The 19,287-nt window shown below is 36.7% G+C and overlaps 1 protein-coding gene across 1 annotated transcript in view; it reads right to left on the reverse strand.

Annotated features, from left to right (window-relative positions):
- LOC139141525 (uncharacterized) overlaps positions 1-19,287 on the reverse strand; it is a 42,443-nt gene that overhangs the window by 19,984 nt on the left and 3,172 nt on the right. Inside the window, exons 4-9 of the mRNA XM_070711118.1 lie at positions 18,684-18,776; positions 16,490-16,618; positions 14,690-14,842; positions 12,447-12,578; positions 11,592-11,771; positions 185-301 (exon numbers count right to left, since the gene is read on the reverse strand). Of these exons, the coding sequence (XP_070567219.1) occupies positions 185-301; positions 11,592-11,771; positions 12,447-12,578; positions 14,690-14,753 (493 nt within the window). The 5' untranslated portion in view covers positions 14,754-14,842; positions 16,490-16,618; positions 18,684-18,776. The remainder of the gene's footprint in view (positions 1-184; positions 302-11,591; positions 11,772-12,446; positions 12,579-14,689; positions 14,843-16,489; positions 16,619-18,683; positions 18,777-19,287) is intronic.

Genomic DNA, 19,287 nt, shown 5'->3' on the forward strand with positions numbered 1-19,287 from the left:
TAATAATGGACAGGAGATTTGATAAAAAAAATATGAGTGAGAAAATAGCCGCTTCGTACTAGACATTATTTCACAAAGTGGTTTATATCAATCTGAACAAAGAACCACAGACCGTGTAACTCTGAGGAGATTAAGCCTTAACCATTCCTTTACAGAAAGTCGCGAATAAAAATTATTCTCTTACCCAGTGTTTTGCATGCTACAAGTGCATCTTGTTTGTGCCAGTTCTCATCACAAATGAAACGCCATTCTCCAAGAAAGTAGAATTTCAGCAATCCAGTAACCTCACTCTTAAATGGAGCTGAATGAGAAAGTACAATATATTCACCATGAGAAAAAAGAATAACAGATACTTTTAGCCGGCTTAATATCAAGTTTTCTAAATATTTTAGTGCTAGTAGGATTTATGACACGGGTTTTATCACGTAACTTCATTGGTTCTACTTGAGTAAGAATGGGGTGTACATGCTAGAGTCATTTTATGAATTATATAATATACTGTATACCTGGCTGGTTTAACCCTGGCCATATTCCTTTACAATCCCAAGTTCTACCATTTAGGCTGGCAGTTGAAATACATAAGATCATATCTTGAATTCACAGTTTTCCTTCAACTTAGATTACAGCCTCTTTTAACCTGAATCGTACTCATCAAATGCGAAAGTCCTCTAATAATATTCATAATAATTCTTTCAACCGACGACACTCATTTCGTTCATAATGGATATGTTCCTCTTGTTTGGCAGTAAGAACTACGGTTAGATAGTCAAAACAGAAACCAAAATTTATAAAGCTCTGTTAGTTATCATTTACAATGTAAATTGTAGTGAACGTTGTCGAGTTGCTGAAGATAAGTAAGCTTATTACCGTGACATGAGATAAGCATTGCTAGTGACATTATTTATGAACTATTTTCACGTCACTGTCATCTATATCCACAGACACATGCACAATGCAACAGTTTACTGTAACTAAGATGAGTACTCCTGCAATTTTGTTCTACCCCTGACACAGTACAATGTATTTCAATGCGTGATTACACAACGACTGAAAGGAAAAGAGTAATGAATGGTAAAGAGGCTCTATAATTTTATTTTGAAATGACGCTTGCCGCAGTTGAACCCTTAAATTTGAAATAAAATATGCACAAATCGTACAATGAATGTATGTTACTGGAAAATGACTGGAGAAACTGAACATAATGATTTATCTTCGGCCAAAATATATACAGAGTGTTTTCTTTTGTAATCTGTCGTCTTATTGATCTAGTCGTCGGGAAGAAATTAAAATCACTATAACAGTCAAACGTCGTGTGAAGAATCCTTTACTCTGTTATTGGTAGCACAACATTGTTGAAAACCACTAAGAAGATTTGGTAAAGAAGCAAGCGAATACTGATTGTGACGAAGCTATATAAATTGAATTGGTTGAGACAGGTCCTCACAAGTACTAGGTCGAAGATGGCAAAGGCTGTTGCAAGAGATGAGAAGCAGCTTACTGATATAGAAGAACTGGATGGGACTACAGTAGACGAGTCAGAACGGCTTGAAAAGCTGAAACAAGGCAAAGCCATGGCGAAGTCAGCTTTCACCTGAGTAAGACACCAGTTGCTTTAGTTGTTAGAATTAGAATTGCCGAACCATCATCAAGTAAGGTATGCTTGCCTTAATTTAAATATAGCCCAAGAAAAGGCGATGAAATTAATGACTATGTCGTCAAACGAGTACTTTTAATTACAAGATAGGAAGAATGAACAAAAACTTTCAAGATATGGATATACTGGGATATACTGGAAGAAAAATTTTCCAATTTTCAGGACAGAGCCCAGGACTATTTTGATGCAAGAAAAGCTGAACCTTCGACTGTACTGGGTGGTCTTTCCTGAAAAAGTAATTAAAAAAAAATAGGAGATTATGTAGACTGAAACTTATCAGAAAACATAAACTAGTGTTGTATAGAAGAGACAGAGGCCTGACAATATATAAAGAATTTGGGAAGAGCTAAGGAAATGACAGGAAAAAATAGCATGTCAGAAAAGTGAACTGGAAGCAGAATATTCTCCGTCAGGAAGGATATGATGAAGAACTGCATGCTGAACACGAAAGCGTTAGATTTGCGAAATAAACAAGCGACCTAGCGGCCGATATAGCTCCGCTGTGTTTATGTACAGAATAACTATTTTTGACACATGTTGATGAAGAAGGTGGAAATCTTTGATAACTCAATGCAGTGGCCAGAAAAAAGTGGCTAAAATAAGCTGCAAAAATACAAAATTGAAGATTTCATCATACTTTGAATATATCACATCCGATCATCCCTAAGAACATGTCAACCAAAGCTATCTGATGAGTAGTTTTTGAGAATAAATATTCTGACCAAAAATGGCAACAATTGCCCCCAAAAATAAAAATTGCAGATTTCATCATAATTTCAAAATATCACACTTAGTTCATATATAGAAACCTGTATACCAAATTTCAAAGCTGTTAGACCAGTACTTTTTGAGAAACGCATTTTTTGACCAAAAATGGGAAAAATTGCCCCAAAATTCAAAATTGCAGATGTCATCATTATTTCTATAAATATCATTTAGTTCATCTATGGAAACCTGTATACCAAATTTCAAAGCTATCAGATAAGTAGTTTTGGAAATACACATTTTTTGACCAAAAATGGCAAAAATTGCCCAAAAAATACAAAATTACAGATCTCATCAGAAATTCAATATATATACTAAGCTTATCTGTAGAAACCTGTATACCAAATTTCAAAGCTATCAGACCAGTACTTTTTGAGAAACACATTTTTTGACCAAAAATGGCAAAAATTGCCCCAAAACTACAAAATTGCAGATTTCATCATTATTTCAATAAATATCATTTAGTTCATCTGTAGAAACCTGTATACCAAATTTCAAAGCTATCCGATGAGTAGTTTTGGAAATACACATTTTTGACCAAAAATGGCAAAAATTGCCCCAAAAATACAAAATTACAGATTTCATCAGAAATTCAATATATATTACTTAGTTCATCTATAGAAACCTGTATACCAAATTTCAAATCTATCAGACCAGTACTTTTTGAGAAATACATTTTTTGACCAAAAATGGCAAAAATTGCCTTAAAAATGCAAATTTGCATATTTCTGCACAATTTAACAAATCTGAAATAGATCATCCCTAGGGACATATGTACCAAATATAAAAGCTATCTGACCAGTAGTTTTGAAGAAGAAGATTTTTAAAGATTTTTTACCAAAAATGACAAAAATTGCCTTAAAAATACAAATATGCAAATTTCACCATGATTTGAACAAGTCTGATTTAAGTCACCCAAAGCAAACTGCATATCAAATTTCAAAGCAATCGGACAAGCGGTTTCAGAGAAGAAGATTTTTTTACCAAAAACACCAAAAAATGCGCCAAAAATACAAATATGCAAATTTCACCATGATTTGAATAAACTGAAGTGAGGTCACCCCAAGTGAACTGCATATAAAATTTCAAAGCAATTGGACTTTTGGTTTCAGAGGAGAAGGCAATTGTTGACGGACGACGACGGACGACGGACGACGGACGACGGACGACGGACGACGACGGTAATCGACCTATTTGATAACCTCCGCGTCGCTGACAGCGGAGCTAAAAATGCTGAAACCATCAACAGATTGAAAATGAAATGGATATCAAACGTGGACTGCCTCCACATAGCCAAAGCAGGTAGCACGCACTGATCCCATTGACATTATTTGCCCACAAAAGCACGAATCGCTCTTCATCCAGCACACATTGGAAATGAACCATCGTCTTCTACTGCTATCGGGCATAATATTTGGAAACAATTACAGCGGGTATCGATTTGTGTTTTCTGGTGATAAACGTACATACGAAAGCTGGAAACGCTTTTACTGCTTGTGTTGACCAAGCCGCCGCCACTCCAGAGTAAAACTGTTACAACTGCGTCAGTGCCTTTCTGGTGTAGCATTCAAAGTCATAGAAAGCCTTTGACACTCAGCTGTTGCGTACGAAGCTGAAAGATTGAATCGAAAAATTGGAAGTAAGAGTCGCAAGATTGCACTTCAAATTGGAGAGGTTACACAATTTGGACCAATACGTTCCGGTTATCCGAGAGATGCTGAAAAATTCTTTATTTATAAGAAATTGAAGCCATCATTTTTAGGGAAGTTGCTCTGTATGATTGATAAGTCAGGGATCATTGTATGAAAATTGTAGAAGATGACAAGAACAATGCTGGCATACGTACATTGTTGGTAATTTGAAAGGGCAAGACAGAATCAGCAGCAGTTCTGAGAGAGTGGATAAATCATGAGGCAGAAATCAAAATCCTTGCATTTCAAACTGTGGGGGACTAATAGGTAGGCTGCTCTTGGTGAGTATAAACATCCAAAGAACAGTAAAAACTTCTTAAAGTATATTTTTTTAAAATGGTAATTTCCAATATTAGGCCAAAAGATGGACATAGAATCTGTAAAGTTGGCAATAATTAACTATATGGTGTCTGGAAATGTTACGAATTTACGAACTTCAAGATAGATGTCGCTGATAGAGGAGACTTTGGAAAATGACCAAGACTGTTATGGTTGTTTAGGAGATGACCATCGAGGTAGAAAGTGTCATCGAACAAGAACCTGTAGTGAGATGTCAATTCTGCCCCAAGCGAGCTGGTGTAATTGCACTACATACTGTTCCAGTTATCCTAAAGAACAGGGCAATAGAAGGAGAATAGCAAATGCACGATTAGATTATGACCATACGAAAACTTCCATAAATGCTGACATTGATGCTGAATTCGGTTTGCAAGGTAACCCAGAAAAGTACAGGTTGATGTTTTAAATGGACAAGTAGAGACTTTCAAGATGATGTCTGGAATGCGTACATTGTAGAGTTGATATGAATTTTAGAGCATTCACTGTTAAAAGTGGCAGGCAACGTACAAGTGATGGATTTGAACAAGTAAGCTGGAAGATTGAAGAATGTTAATGATATAAACTTTCAAAAGCTTGCTTCTCATCCAACAGTCGATGTTCCTATTGGTACTGACTAAACTGATCTTCACTATTTCTTTCGAGACATCAGAGGGCACCTGCCAATAGCTAGACTAACTCCTCTTGGATGGATATGAATGGGCTACACTAATTGCAGTTTACAGGTGGGAGACAACATCAGAAAAACTGCTCATACGTACTTTGTTAAGTGCACATCAGAACTTGCTGAAATTAATATCACTCTCAGGCAAGTTTGGGAGCTGGAAAACGTCAAAGATACAACTAATATGCCATGAAGACCAAATTTAAATTGTATGATGTAAAGTTCAAAGTCACGCAGATTTGTAGATACAAATGCCAAGTAGGTACATCCTTGAGGAAAGATTCCCCTAAACTGCGAAGAAAAAGACTATTTGAGAATGTTGACGTTGCAAAAGCCTACATAGGAAATATCAGCTAGTACGTGAATGAATTGTACGTTACAAAATCAAATCGTCTGAAGATAATTTGAATGAATGCAACCCCCGCGGGATTCGCAGTGGTGCATCAAGACAGAACTGCATCAAAACCTCGCATTGTACTTAAGGAGGCAATAATGCTTTCTATCAAGGTCCAAAACTATAAAACGAACTATTTGATGGTCTCCTTAATTTCCAGAGAAAACCAGCTGCACTCACAACGTACGGCACACAGTCACCTAGCGGAGAAGCCACAGACAAAACCGCTCGGCCAAATCCCCGGTCTCAAAAAAGATTGGTTCAATAACCGAGCTTAGTTGTTACAATTTTTCTGACTGCGACCCCTCCACACGTTATAGAGTTCGTGAAGCACTCACGCTATTATACTCACCATCACACATTGCATAAACACTCACGCTATTATACTCACCATTACACATTGCACAAACACTATATCGAAGTAATGAATACATCGCTTAACCTGGGGAAAGACAGCCTCTGGGACAATTCTGTCTACCTGCAGAGCTATCAAACTACGGTAGAAAGTACGTTAGTTTCATTTGGGTTCGAACTCACAACAGATAGCAAAAGAAGACCATCATGTTACTGACTCCTTTGGAAAGAGTTGGAAACAGACAACCCACCAGAGATAGATGAGTTCAAGCATGAAATATTTGAAGTGAGCTGCTTATCATTCTCAAGCAAAATTTGTTACTCAAACACATACCTTAGCTAGGGAAGAGGAGTTTCCATTTTCCTCAGAAACTGTGTTGAAATCAAAAAATATGGATGACAGTATCGACTGTTATGAACGATCAACAAGCATTGAACTTTACCAACAGTTAACTGGGCATTTTTTCAATTCAATTCAATAAACCTTATTCATTCCATACGCGAATAATGAATAAGTGGGATCAAATACAATCATTAGGCGATGAGTTTTTTTTTCACCAAAGGCAACTTCCTCAAGAAGATTACAATGCTGTTTGATCCACTTGACACGTTCGCATCTTATATAATCCATGCAAACTCCTTGTCCAAGAAATGTGGGCAGCTGGAATCGACAGGGATGACTCACCTGATAGATATTTTGATGGGAAAAGTGGCAAGTGGTTTTCTGAAATAAATGATGTTGCAAATAGAAAAGTTTCAAAATGTCTGTACTTATTTTCGGAAGAAAACGAGTCTTTGAGCCTGCATACCTTTAAAGATGCATCTCAAGATGCCTATTATGCAGTTATCTACACAAGATAATGTTATGTCCATGCTGGTCGTCATGAAAACTCAGGGTTCCCGACAAGATTTTCGGGAGATCTCCAGAAAAGGTCCAGCAATGTCGAGGAGCTCTCCTTGCTGGCCTATCTTTCCTGGCGAGCTTGACATTGATATGTAAATTAAGGTTTGCTGGATCCCCCCTGGGAAGATTAATGTTGCTTTGCAGGGTAAGTAAGTTTTCACTCTGCTTTGCAGGTTTGCTGCCGCTCTGCTGGGCAGGTTAGCTGCCGCTCTGCTAGGCGGTTAGCAGCAGCTCTACGGTACGGATTTGCGCTACTATGCTTTACCAAAATCAATCTGCCTTCTGCACTCTGAATAATAGTCAATACAACAAAATGGAACCCATCACTGCTGAGATTCGGCCATCTCCTTCACATTTATTTTTTTTAAAACAACAGAATAATAGCATTAAAGGATCGTAATGTTGACAGTCTTTCCACTCTGGAGTACAGATTGCACACTGATGCGCAGATTACAGATGTGTCTCGACGTGCCTGATAAGTTTTATACACAAAACTAAGAAACATTAAATACACTTACAAAATACACTAAATACAAAAAAATGTGAAAGCTGTCTGGAGTTGCTTTCCCTTTATTGCATCTGACTCTTACTTACTCCTGCTCTGCAGGTTTAGGTCCAAAGTTACATATACGAGAATACCTTTCTAGGCACCTATCATTACATACATAGAAGCGTTACATACACCAGCAATCAAGCTGTCTCTACAACCTTGCATTGATTAGCCAATGCACTACCATTCAGAGAAAATACAAACATCAATGTCTGCACAACATAAAACTCATCAGGAATTTGAATCAGAATCTAGGGACTCCACCACGTTCAATACTAAGAAATAGTGGAAACGAATTAAGGAACTAGCGAGGCACTTTTGGCATCGCTTAATGAAGAATGGTTACCTGAATTAAATGGAAGGGTAAGACTGGTACCATAAACACAGAGACCCAACAATAATAAAATGTAATGCTGGTTATCTCATCTGGAAACTGACGTGGACGTTGTCCGCCTTGACACTATGACAGTTTTCTTATACGTTTTTACATAATGGTTGTGCCAGCGGCTAACTGAGTACGTATGAGCAGGTTTAATATATACTAGTAATATATAAAATGAACCCGGCGAAATGCATGGGCGCCGCCATGTTTTTTGAGTACTTGTAAAGAAACAAATACGAAACGTGCAAAACCATCAATAAAACGTATCGCTGCCATTCCTAATTAAATAATATTTCCCACCTTTCCATTGATACAAGTTATCTTTACCACCACGATTAAAAAAGAAATAACACAATTGGAACTATTTTGTGATTATAAGATCTTGAGCATTTTGTTATAATCTATTTAAAAATCATCAATCTAACAGTGTTTTTGTGTGAAGGCGGGGGCAAATTTCATAAATTATTGATAATTGCACAATCATCAAATACATCTCGAACAAATTTTACATTTTTGTCTAGCTTTTCGCTCGCTTAGGAAAGGAGAACCCATTAAACGTAACTGATTTGTCAATTTTGTTTAGTTTAAGTCAAAATACAAATTCCCTTTCCAAGGTTGATTTGTAGGCATTTACTGTTCTCACCAAACGATGCATGATAAAATTTTAAATTTTCGATGGGAAAATGGCCTTCTACCTCTACCCAAATTAGTTCTGCTGTAGTGTATGTTTTTTTGGTGATCTCTCTTTCAAATGATTCGGTAGATGTTAAGAAAATGTCTTGTACATTTATTTATTTCATATACAAGGAAATGAGACCTGGTAAATTTGATTAAACTACCCTTTTCTTGTGAGTGTGCTAATTAATGTTGGAAAATTTTACAAAATCACTGAATAATTTCAGCCCTTCTATTAAAAATGAACTATTTCTGGTAGATGCAAAGAAATGTAATCAATATCATCTGTCTGTTGAAACCTTAAAATATTAATGGCAGAAACCAACAGTTTTTGTCTGGAATTTTTAGGGACTGTGCAGAGATGTCTTTGCAGCTTTTAGGGACCACTCCGAGGAGACCCTAAATCTTTTAGAGACCACACTGACTTGACCTTTAAACTTTCAGGGACCACCCAGATGAGTCCTTGAAACTTTTAGGGACCACCCAGATGTGACCCTAAATCTTTCAAGGACTATCCTGGTGTGACCTTGAAACTTTCAGGGACCACCCAGATGAGTCCTTGAAACTTTCAAGGACCACCCAGATGTGACCCTGAATCTTTCAAGGACTATCCTGGTGTGACCTTGAAACTTTCAGGGACCACCCGGATGAGTCCTTGAAACTTTCAGGGACTACCCAGATGAGACCCTGAATCTTTCAAGGACTATCCTGATGTGACCTTCGCTCATCAGCTTGTGAATTCACAAGCATTACTTGATACAGCTGACAGGCAGAGGAATCACTGGAAAGATTTGGTCCAACTTCCTGCACATAAGCGTCAATATTCTACACCTCGAAGTTAAGATTATTAACCCAGCGTCCTCATGGCTCCGATGTGTGACTGGTCGGCCGGTGCTAAAACACGTCATTGCGTATTAATCACTCGACGAGATCTACAAGGCATGTTCTCCCTGTCACAAATGTGATGAACTCGGCAGTGGCTGAACCTTCAGTTACAGTCCCTCCACCAAATAGTAGAGGGACCGTGCTTCAGTCGATTTAAACGAGCGTCTTGACGACTAATGGCAATGTACTGTTTGTTGAAGTATGCTGTCCGAGCCGACGCGACGCTGGTAAACAATTTGCATGATGGCATATTCCATTTTTATCCACAGGGACACCTAGGGTGCATCACGCAATTGTGTAAGGTCCCGGGTAAGGTACATGTTGCTCTTTTATGCCGTAAAGTTTTCCTACCGTTTAAATACTGTGGTTGTATGATACACTCTTCATGATTAATTTGGAGATGTAGTCAATGATGCTTTTCTCGTTAAGCGAGATACCGAATCGTATACCAAATAATATGGTCCTTGCTAATTAACATAATAAAGGTCACGGGTAACATTGTTGTTAGACTCTGCATTGTTTCAAGTCGATTGTGTAAACGACGCGACGTTCAAATGAATTTTCTCCACTGCACTACTTCCTTCGTCGGGAAAGGTTACTGATTCTGAATGTAGGACGTCCATTACCTCAATTATTTAATGACAGGACTACATGGAAAGCAACGGAATACCGGATATCGCCGATGAATTTGATGTATGTTACCAAGGTCCTTTGTGGAGTGACAGTGCTGTTCCCGATCTCGACAATGATGTCAGCAACTGTGATCGTAGCGTGAACATGACTACGTCTCTATGTCCTTGAATCTTTCAGGGACCAATTGAGGTGTCCCTGAATCTTTCGAGGACTATCCTAATGTGACCGTGAAACTTTCAAAGACCTCGAGTCCTTGAAGCATTCAGGGACCACCCTGATATTTCAATGGATCTTTTAGAGACCACTCTAAAGTGACCTTGAAACTTTCAAGGACCACCCGGATGAGTCCTTGAAACATTCAGGGACCACCCGGATGAGTCCTTGAAACATTCAGGGACCACCCGAATGAGTCCTTGAAACTTTCAGGGACCAACCTGAGGTGTCCCCGAATCTTTCAAGGACTATTCTAATGTGACCTTGAAACTTTCAGGGACCAACCTGAGGTGTCCCCGAATCTTTCAAGGACTATTCTAATGTGACCTTGAAACTTTGAGGGACCACCACATGAGTCCTTGAAACTTTCGGGGACCACCCTGATGTGTCCCATAATCTTTTTAAAGGACCACTTAGATATGATCCCTAAACATTGTTTGAAATAGTAAAGAACCAATCAGATATGATCCCGAAACCTTCAAATGCATCCAGGTCCTCTAAACAATACAGCAATCATCAAGTTTTGACCTTTAATCTTGACATTTTCAAGAATGTGTATCAATGAGATGAAATATCCTTAAAAAATTGTCAAAAAGGATAAATTTACAATTTTTGAAAAGCAGATTGCTTTAAATACTACAATTTTTTTATACTACTTTAACATTTAGTTCGATAATTACAGTTTTGATATTTTCACTAGAAAAATTGATAATTACTAAATGCTTTGAGTAAACCCTCTCTTAGAGAGCATATTCTGTGACTTTTACTGTTCATCTTATAATCACAAAATAGTTCCAATTGTGTTAAATGAAATTTAATCTATCCTGCATATACACGAGGACTCATGGTATGAATGCTGAGATTCCAGTCACATTTAGAAAATCGCCCTCTGTGTCAATAATTAGGTGCAAATTTCCAGTTTTCAGCAATACAGGATTTCAGCCTGCAATACTGGGCGTTGGGCAGTACAATTGCTAGAGCAAAGATAATGATGGCATAATACGTCCCTTATAAAACACAGTTGATAATTATCATGAAAAGTGCAAATTAAATGTTTTTGCCATTTATGTCGAACTTTTGAAAATTAAACAGAAACTTTATGGCTGCCCTGTTCTGACAAAGCGAACTGCGCACAGTGAGTAACCAAGTAAGTTTGGTGTTTGAATATATTTTTTACGCAATGTGTGGTGGTCTTACTAATGTATAAGGCAAGGAGTAATTAATTCCATTTTATTCTTCCTTATACTATTCATGAATCAATAGTATCATTGATCGCGTTAGCGTCGACTGTGCAGCTCCAGACGAAAATAGAATTTATAATCTTAAAACCCCTGGAGCCACGCCAAGGGCTGAACTCTACATATAATATAAGCGATAAAATAAATCGTTCATCAATCGTTACTTCCGTACTAACTCGCACTCTCGCACACTCACTCGATCGCTCACCTACTGATTTGACTGATGTAAATTAACAGATCCGTTAATCATTACCTGTACAGTTGACAAACGAAGTCTTATAGTTATCCATTTCAGTCGAATTAGTCAACTCAGTCTCACAGTCTGTAAGTCTGGCCGTACTTTCGGACAGACAAGATAAATTGAGCACTGTGCTAGAATTGGTTGAATTGAAGCTATGGGTGTATTGTGACAGGTCGTTGAGTCCTTCGTATCCTGTTTAAGTAAATAAATATTTAACTATTATTATTAAAGCCATCTAACATAGCATAAGATAACAATCGTTCTGCTTAATTGGAGGATAACAATCGTCCTTGCACTAAGTTGAGTACATATTGAGAAAACTAAGAAAACTTATTTCTTGATGCTAGACATATTGAAGTATTAATTGTGGTCCGTAAAGAGGGTTAGGCATAATATGTATTAAAATATCACAAAAGTTTTAACTTTGACCTTTTAATTTTTTGTCCTAATCAACGGCGACATCTTTTTGTACACTTAAAAGGAAATGATATCGTAGTGTCTCAGTCTATAAATGTCAGTGCCGATTAGGGACATGACTCTATTTCTATGAGTGTACATAAGTAGGTACATATTTACGTTAACTTTTGTGCTCTGTTAAGAGGGTATAAAAAAGTGTTTTATCGATAGACAAGCATATGGATAATTTTTCAATGCCATATTAGGCCTAAATGGAAAGAAAATTCAACTGCGTTTGTATTTTCCTGGCTTCACAATAGAATTTTCATGAAATCTCGATACTAAGCTAGCATTGTTTTCATCTCTCTTCGTAAGGAAATTTTAAACTCTGAGTTCTAAATCTAATTTACATAAAATGTTGATAAAAAACAATCGATCTGAAATATTTTGAGCACTAGAAAATCCTCCTACCGAGTTCTTTGCATACCATAAGACCATAATTGGTATCTGCTGAGTAAAATTTAGGGATAATGCGTCCGTAGTCAATATAGAATCTAACCCAACCTGCATAAAAGGCGTCTCCATCTGTTAGACTGACATCAGCTGTAAATAATAAAGCACAAGAGTAAAGCTTACTGTTTAGATTGACGTAAAATTATGATGGAAATGAAAATAAGTATTTCGTTTCGTATATGCAGAATACATGCATAATGTAATCATTATCAAAGAATATAATATGACCGTCAATTCACAAGTAAAACTAACAATGAAGATTCGTGTTTTGTTTATGAATAAGCCATAAAAAGAATCGTCTATTACAATTTTATGAATGACTTGAATCTTTCTTGCATGTCGGCCTGCAGTTGTGGTGAAAGACAAAACCAACATACTTTACTGGGTTTTCATGAAGCACTGACAAGTCCACAAGTCTCGGCCAAGAATATTCATGAGGTTTCAGGCTCAACCTCTTTTAGGGTAGTTTTGATATTTGCCCTTAATCTTACAGATATCTTCCCCCTCAAGAAGACTCTTGAGACAGTCAAATATGTGCCAATTTACAAACAGAAGCCTACTAAAAAGTCAGTAGGCTTAAGGTGAAGTACTACGAATTATGTCAAAATTAGGTTGTGGTGTCATTTTCTTGAAATTTTGCACAAATATTCTTTGAGGTTGTGCAAGTGCAAAAATGAAATAAAAAATGGGGGTCACCACGCTCGTTTCCATGGAAACGGACGTTAAAATGGCGTCGTTAGAAATAGATAAAATGATATAATTCACTTAAACTAAAGAAAGCAATTATAAACGCTTAGCAAATGAGTTAATTTTTATAAATACCAAGACTTAAGATCCATATCTATCGAATGTATAGTTTTAATGATGTTTGTAAAGAAATTTTAACATAAATATCGATTACAAAATGACGATATCGAAATCATATCACTACATAATTTTCAAATTTTCTTCCTGTCGCTTTGAATGGTGTCATTTTGACCAAAATTGGCGAATAAAATCCTGACATAATACCATTTAGTATACACTTTTAATAAAAGGGTGTCACCACGCTACTTTTTACAATATCTCCAGGTGAATGGGTGATATGCACCATATAAATGGGAGAGAAATGTTAATTTTCGCTCATATTGAATAAAAACCAGCTTCCTAAGGAGTCAAAATATGACAAGGTTATAGGTCACATGTATTTCTAAGAGACTGGGTCAAAAAATTAGGTAAAAGCGCAATTTCAACAATGACAGGTGATGTTAATACATGCACTACAAAATAACCAATTTGCGGCAGGCCTGAGTTAAATCTGCGCAGAAACGTTCTAAAGCGTGTGCGCGTCCGAATTCGGCGCCCTTTACCTTAATGTCTTTCTCACGATTTTGCCAACTGATAACTTGTACAGCTGGACAGATGTGTTTAAATTTTATATAAATGAATAAAGTAATATAAATGACAGTTCTCTCTCAGAATTCCGTGTTTGAATATCTTGAGTATTTGAACAGTACAATTTCTTGTCCAGGTAAACTGACTGCAATTAATTGGATTTGACAATTGAGGCAAATTTACTCACAGTTACTGACCAAAATTCCCATGCCAAGTAGACCACAAAACATAGTCTACTTTAGAACTTTGCATGAAAATGTGCGTAGTGTTTATTGTGATGCTAGCTAAATCGCAAAAATTCACAGGCGATATGGATTGTGAAAATACATGTAACTGTCTATTAAAATGTTTCGTATCCATCTATGATGAAATTTTTATAAAGTCGCAATCATATTCGATTTGGCGTGTTGGTAAGATGTTACACAGGTAACGAATCAATTATTCATTCAAATAACCATTGACATTGCGCAGTAATTGGCTAACAGAATATTAATATGCATTTTCATTAGTCAACAGGGATTTACCCAGATGTACTGCCTATGCCCTCTTATATTTTACATATAAAAAACCGCGCGGAGCTTTAACATTGTCTTTGAATCTGATCTTTCATTATTTAGTACTATGTAAGAAAACAAAGACAGAAACCAACACCAGCTACGGTATTGATGTCAAGAACGACTTTTTTCATTTTATGTAGATCAGAGAGACAACAGATTACGATACTTGAATTAAGCAGTATAATCAAGAGTTACATACACGCAATTTTGGTGAGTGCGCACGGAAACACATTTGAGAAATGCGTCATACATATATACTGGAAATCTTACGTTTGCAAATGACGTATGCATGTCCATAGAGACCGCAGTCCGGTTTTCCAAATGGACAATCCATGACCGAGAGAGATGGTGGACAATCGGACTGAGATGTCCATGCTTCGCCATTTGCAGCATTAGAGAAAACTGTAGACACATCACGAAAGCCTGTGATATGAAACACAAATTGATGTTAGGATGACCAAGGATTAAGTATTTTTTTTGAAGAAAATCATAGCTTTCATATTACGTCGGTCCAATTCATTAAAAACACTTTTTTAACAGGCAGATGAACAACAACTGTTCATGCATGGAAAATTCCAAGTTTCACCCTGATTCTTATTTACATAACTTGCTTTCACGTGTTGCATTTTAAACATCAATATAAGGACTCTCCTTTAATTTTGATTATCACATGCACAAGCCAAGTTTGTCGTCTCCGAACAAAAAATACGGGATTTATTCTCTGGTCGTTCTACGTCACGACAACCCGCGTCTATGTCATCAATTTTGGTGCGTCGGACCTTTTTTTTTGTCGATCTTCGGTGTGCTCGTAAATATGTAAACAAACAACATGGCGGCCGATGTTTCTCCCACTATCAAAAGTCATGTAATGAAATCGATATTTTCACAGACTACGACATTAATAATCCGAACAATGTAAACACAAGAGTGTACCGCCTGAATATTCCGAAGGAATTACGTGAATAATTTGCGGAAACAACGAACTCGAAGCTGGTCGCGTATACCGTGGGTTCCGTACGCATTGCAAACAGGGTCAGGCGCGACGTTTACAGTGTTCGCGCCGTCGAGATTCAGTCGATATTTGTTCCCGAAAAATAGCGTATCTTCGTCTGTGATAAATTTCTAGGACTATGCTATCTTTGAAATACAGTATAACTTTGCGGAAGGTAGCCTACGTGTAGATTTGCTCCACACACTAACGAACGTGAGCGCTAACGCACACGACGGACGACTGGAAATGATTGACAACTTGTGCACGGCGTACTGATATTATTCCTAAAGTAGTTCAAAAGTTTAAACGCGGAATCGTCATGGAAAACTTATTTTATTTTGCAAAAAATAACGAATTCTTGGCTTGTGCATGTGATAAGTATATTATTCCCTAAAATTTTTCTTCGTTCAGCTCGGAAAATACTCGTGACGTAATGACCGTGTCACCACTCGTCTTCGACTCGTGGTGACACGGTCATTACGTCACTCGTATTTTCCTTCGCTGAACGAAGAAAAATATTAGGGAATAATATCTAATTATTTCAATTAAAAAGTAGCACGCTATTGGCAGTAAGAATTTGAATACGATTTTGAAATTAATTCTAAACTAATCTAAATGTTATAACAAAGATGTGCAAATCAATAATCAACTCATCTCAGTTTAAATTGCAAATTTCATATTTTGACCAAAAACACCCAAAAGGACTCGGAAACATACTAAAATTTTAGTTTCGTTTTATTTAGCCACAACATAACGAGACTTTGTCCTCAGTAGACCTACGTGGATTTATCTGCTGTGATATTCAGCTTGGATTGGTTGTTTTGTTTGTTTGTATTCCTATTCAACATACATTACATACATACATACATACATACATACATACATACATACATACATACATACATACATACATACATACATACATACATACATACATACATACATACATACATACATACATACAATACATACATACATACATACATTACATACATTACATACATACATTACATGTCACGTGAATTTACAGGGACATTTCACATTTCCGATATCTTCTAACAAACCGGAGCCCTTCCTACCTAGTTCTTTGCAGACTGTTTCACCATCTTTCAAATCAAATCGGTTGGCACAAACTCCTTTCCAAGCATTGTTCTGATAAACTCGTACATATCCATCTTTGTAGGTACCATTTGTTAGGGAAACCCGTTCTGTGCAAATGAAAGAAATGTAAAATTACATATCATTTTCAATCTTTATATGCATTTAAACTTTACTGAAAATTGAAAACCTTTCAACTATCTGAAAATACAGTTTCAGGAGTCTCATTTTATTAGTTTGAATTCCTCCTCAAAACTGTGTGCGCTTACACTTTTCACATTTTTCCTTAGCTCGTAAATGCTTTTCAGAGGATAAACACGCATTATTACTGGATTCGTCATTTTTTCCTCACTGTAGCGAACATATAATTTTGTTTTGACTTACTCGTTTCCCGTAAGTCCACAATATCAACAAAGTACAGTCATCGATGATCGATTAATTCGGCTAATGACATTACAAATCGACAATATACATAGGAACATCGAAAAACAGGGATATTTCTGCCATTCCCGTATTTGTTAGTTGAATTGTATTTCATATTGCAAAGTAAGTTGACAACAGTGTTTAACATATTTTCGTGATGTGACTATAGTCTTGCTCGAATATATCGACCCTCCTTGTCTTGCCGATATAGATACAAACGAAGTCAGAAGTTTGCTAAATACAAAGCTCTATTGTTGTTTTTTACAGAAGGTTTTATTGGTAATAGTGACATAAGGTTACAATGCTTGTTATCAGTTATTGCTGGTAGTAGTTCATCTATTTGCAAAAATTCTCGCTATCTTATCGGGTTCCATTGCTATTTCGCATTCTAGAGAGTAGTTACGTTTGACTTGTAGCAAATGCAAAGCAAATGACGATTTCGCGTTTTTCGTTTCGTAGCGTAGATAAATAATTTTTGTCATAATACAAATAACAGGAGTACTGTCTACTAATTTAGTTTATCATAAATGCTTGGTTCAGCTCGAAGCATGAGAGGCTCTTCTTACCAAATGTTGAGATTGCAATTTTAAATTTCAAGTTTAAGAAGGTAGTTTATAATGGATTCCATTCAACACAAAAGTTAATATTGACATTTGAAAGGTTCAATGAGATATCTTATAACGCTGCAGACATGTTCGTGTGTTTGGCGAAACCATTCAGCTACATTTACCAGAAAAATTAAATTATGTATGGCTGCTAACAATTATGAAATGAGATATAATGGAACGGACATGCATCACAGTATATAATGCTTGATATACAACAATATATACACATATACTGGTTCTGTACATGTGTCAAATACTTTAAGCAAACACGTACGTAAGCTAATAAAATGAACAATTACAGTGTACACTTGCTTTGCAACGATCTGCATTACTATACTCATCATCTGCATAGATATACGCTACGCATATCAACGTATTGTAATGTTCCATATACAAAGATATACGTTACTTATGCAATTAATATTATGTTCCATATACGTCAATATACGTAGATATACTGAACGTATATCAAGCATTTTGTCCAGTGCATGCGTCAAATACGTCAGGATGGTGTTATAGCAAAATTATAAATTATCAAGTGACCTTGACAACATGACTGTGTAAACGTTGATGATAACAGACTCCTTAGCAATATCGATCTTAGTTTGCATAGCGATCCTGAGGAAATGTCATGTGCCCACAAACTATCACATATTAAGTGGGTACACGGTAATGACCACTATAAGATATTTCGCAAACAATTATTAGGTCGTATTTGGAGTCATGGTTTAAGGTAGAACGCACCTCGGGATAGACATTCGGACTCTCAAACTTTTACAGTTCTCTTCTAATATACCACATGTGGGGGTCATTTTAAAGCTCTTGGTGAAAGAAAACTTTTCACCGGCTTAGTTTTTCGAAATTCGAAATTTTTTATTTTCGCCAAAGAGTTAACACAGGGATGGCGGCCATTTTGAATTTCTAATATCGGTAAATCTTGGGTAATTTGTTTCTCTAGTACCAAAATTTGCACGGTGACCCCCTATTTTTATTCTTGATTTTGAAAGAGAATGATTGAAAGATTCTTTGAGGAAAGTTAGAGCAAAAGTTTAAGTCTTTCACTTTCGGGCTGCATATTACCTTAATAATGACATGATTTACAATATAAAAGATATTTCATTGGATTCCAAACACTTTTTCTTACCTTTGCATCGGAGATAAACACGATTACCGCTGGTATTTACTCTAGGGTAGCTGTCATGTACATAACTTTTATGTGTTACATATCCGGGGAAACCTATGACACAATGTTGAGCAATGATCAGGCCCAAAATACACAAATAATTTTACACGTAATATGATTAGATGAAATGAAAACCAATCACCCTGTGCGAACCTCTGACAACTGGAGCGATCCAGTCCATGAGTCCATGCTTTGGTGCTGTTCAGATAATGCATTGCAATAGCAACGACTTGAAAATTGAAAGGCCTGCATGTGCATAATCCGTATTATCCGCATGCTGTAGGCTCGAAGCAACTCTAGTTGCCGTTGTACAAAGAGAAGTGCTTGTCTCAAATACATATCGATGATTTTATTTGGCCTACCAAATAATACATCAATAAGGTGAGCAACAGGTAAGGTGCCATAGATGCCTTCAGTATTTCAAAATTGTACAAGGTTGCCTGAACATCAGGAAAACTGCAGAAGGTAGATTCAACTCATTTCTGCTAAGAGAGCATCGGTTCATTGTACATCAGAAAAAGGTGCCAGTAGTATATGTTGTGTTTGCAGATACTGAGGGCATCAC

Source organism: Ptychodera flava, chromosome 10 (assembly GCF_041260155.1).
Source record: "Ptychodera flava strain L36383 chromosome 10, AS_Pfla_20210202, whole genome shotgun sequence".
NCBI lineage: Eukaryota > Metazoa > Hemichordata > Enteropneusta > Ptychoderidae > Ptychodera > Ptychodera flava.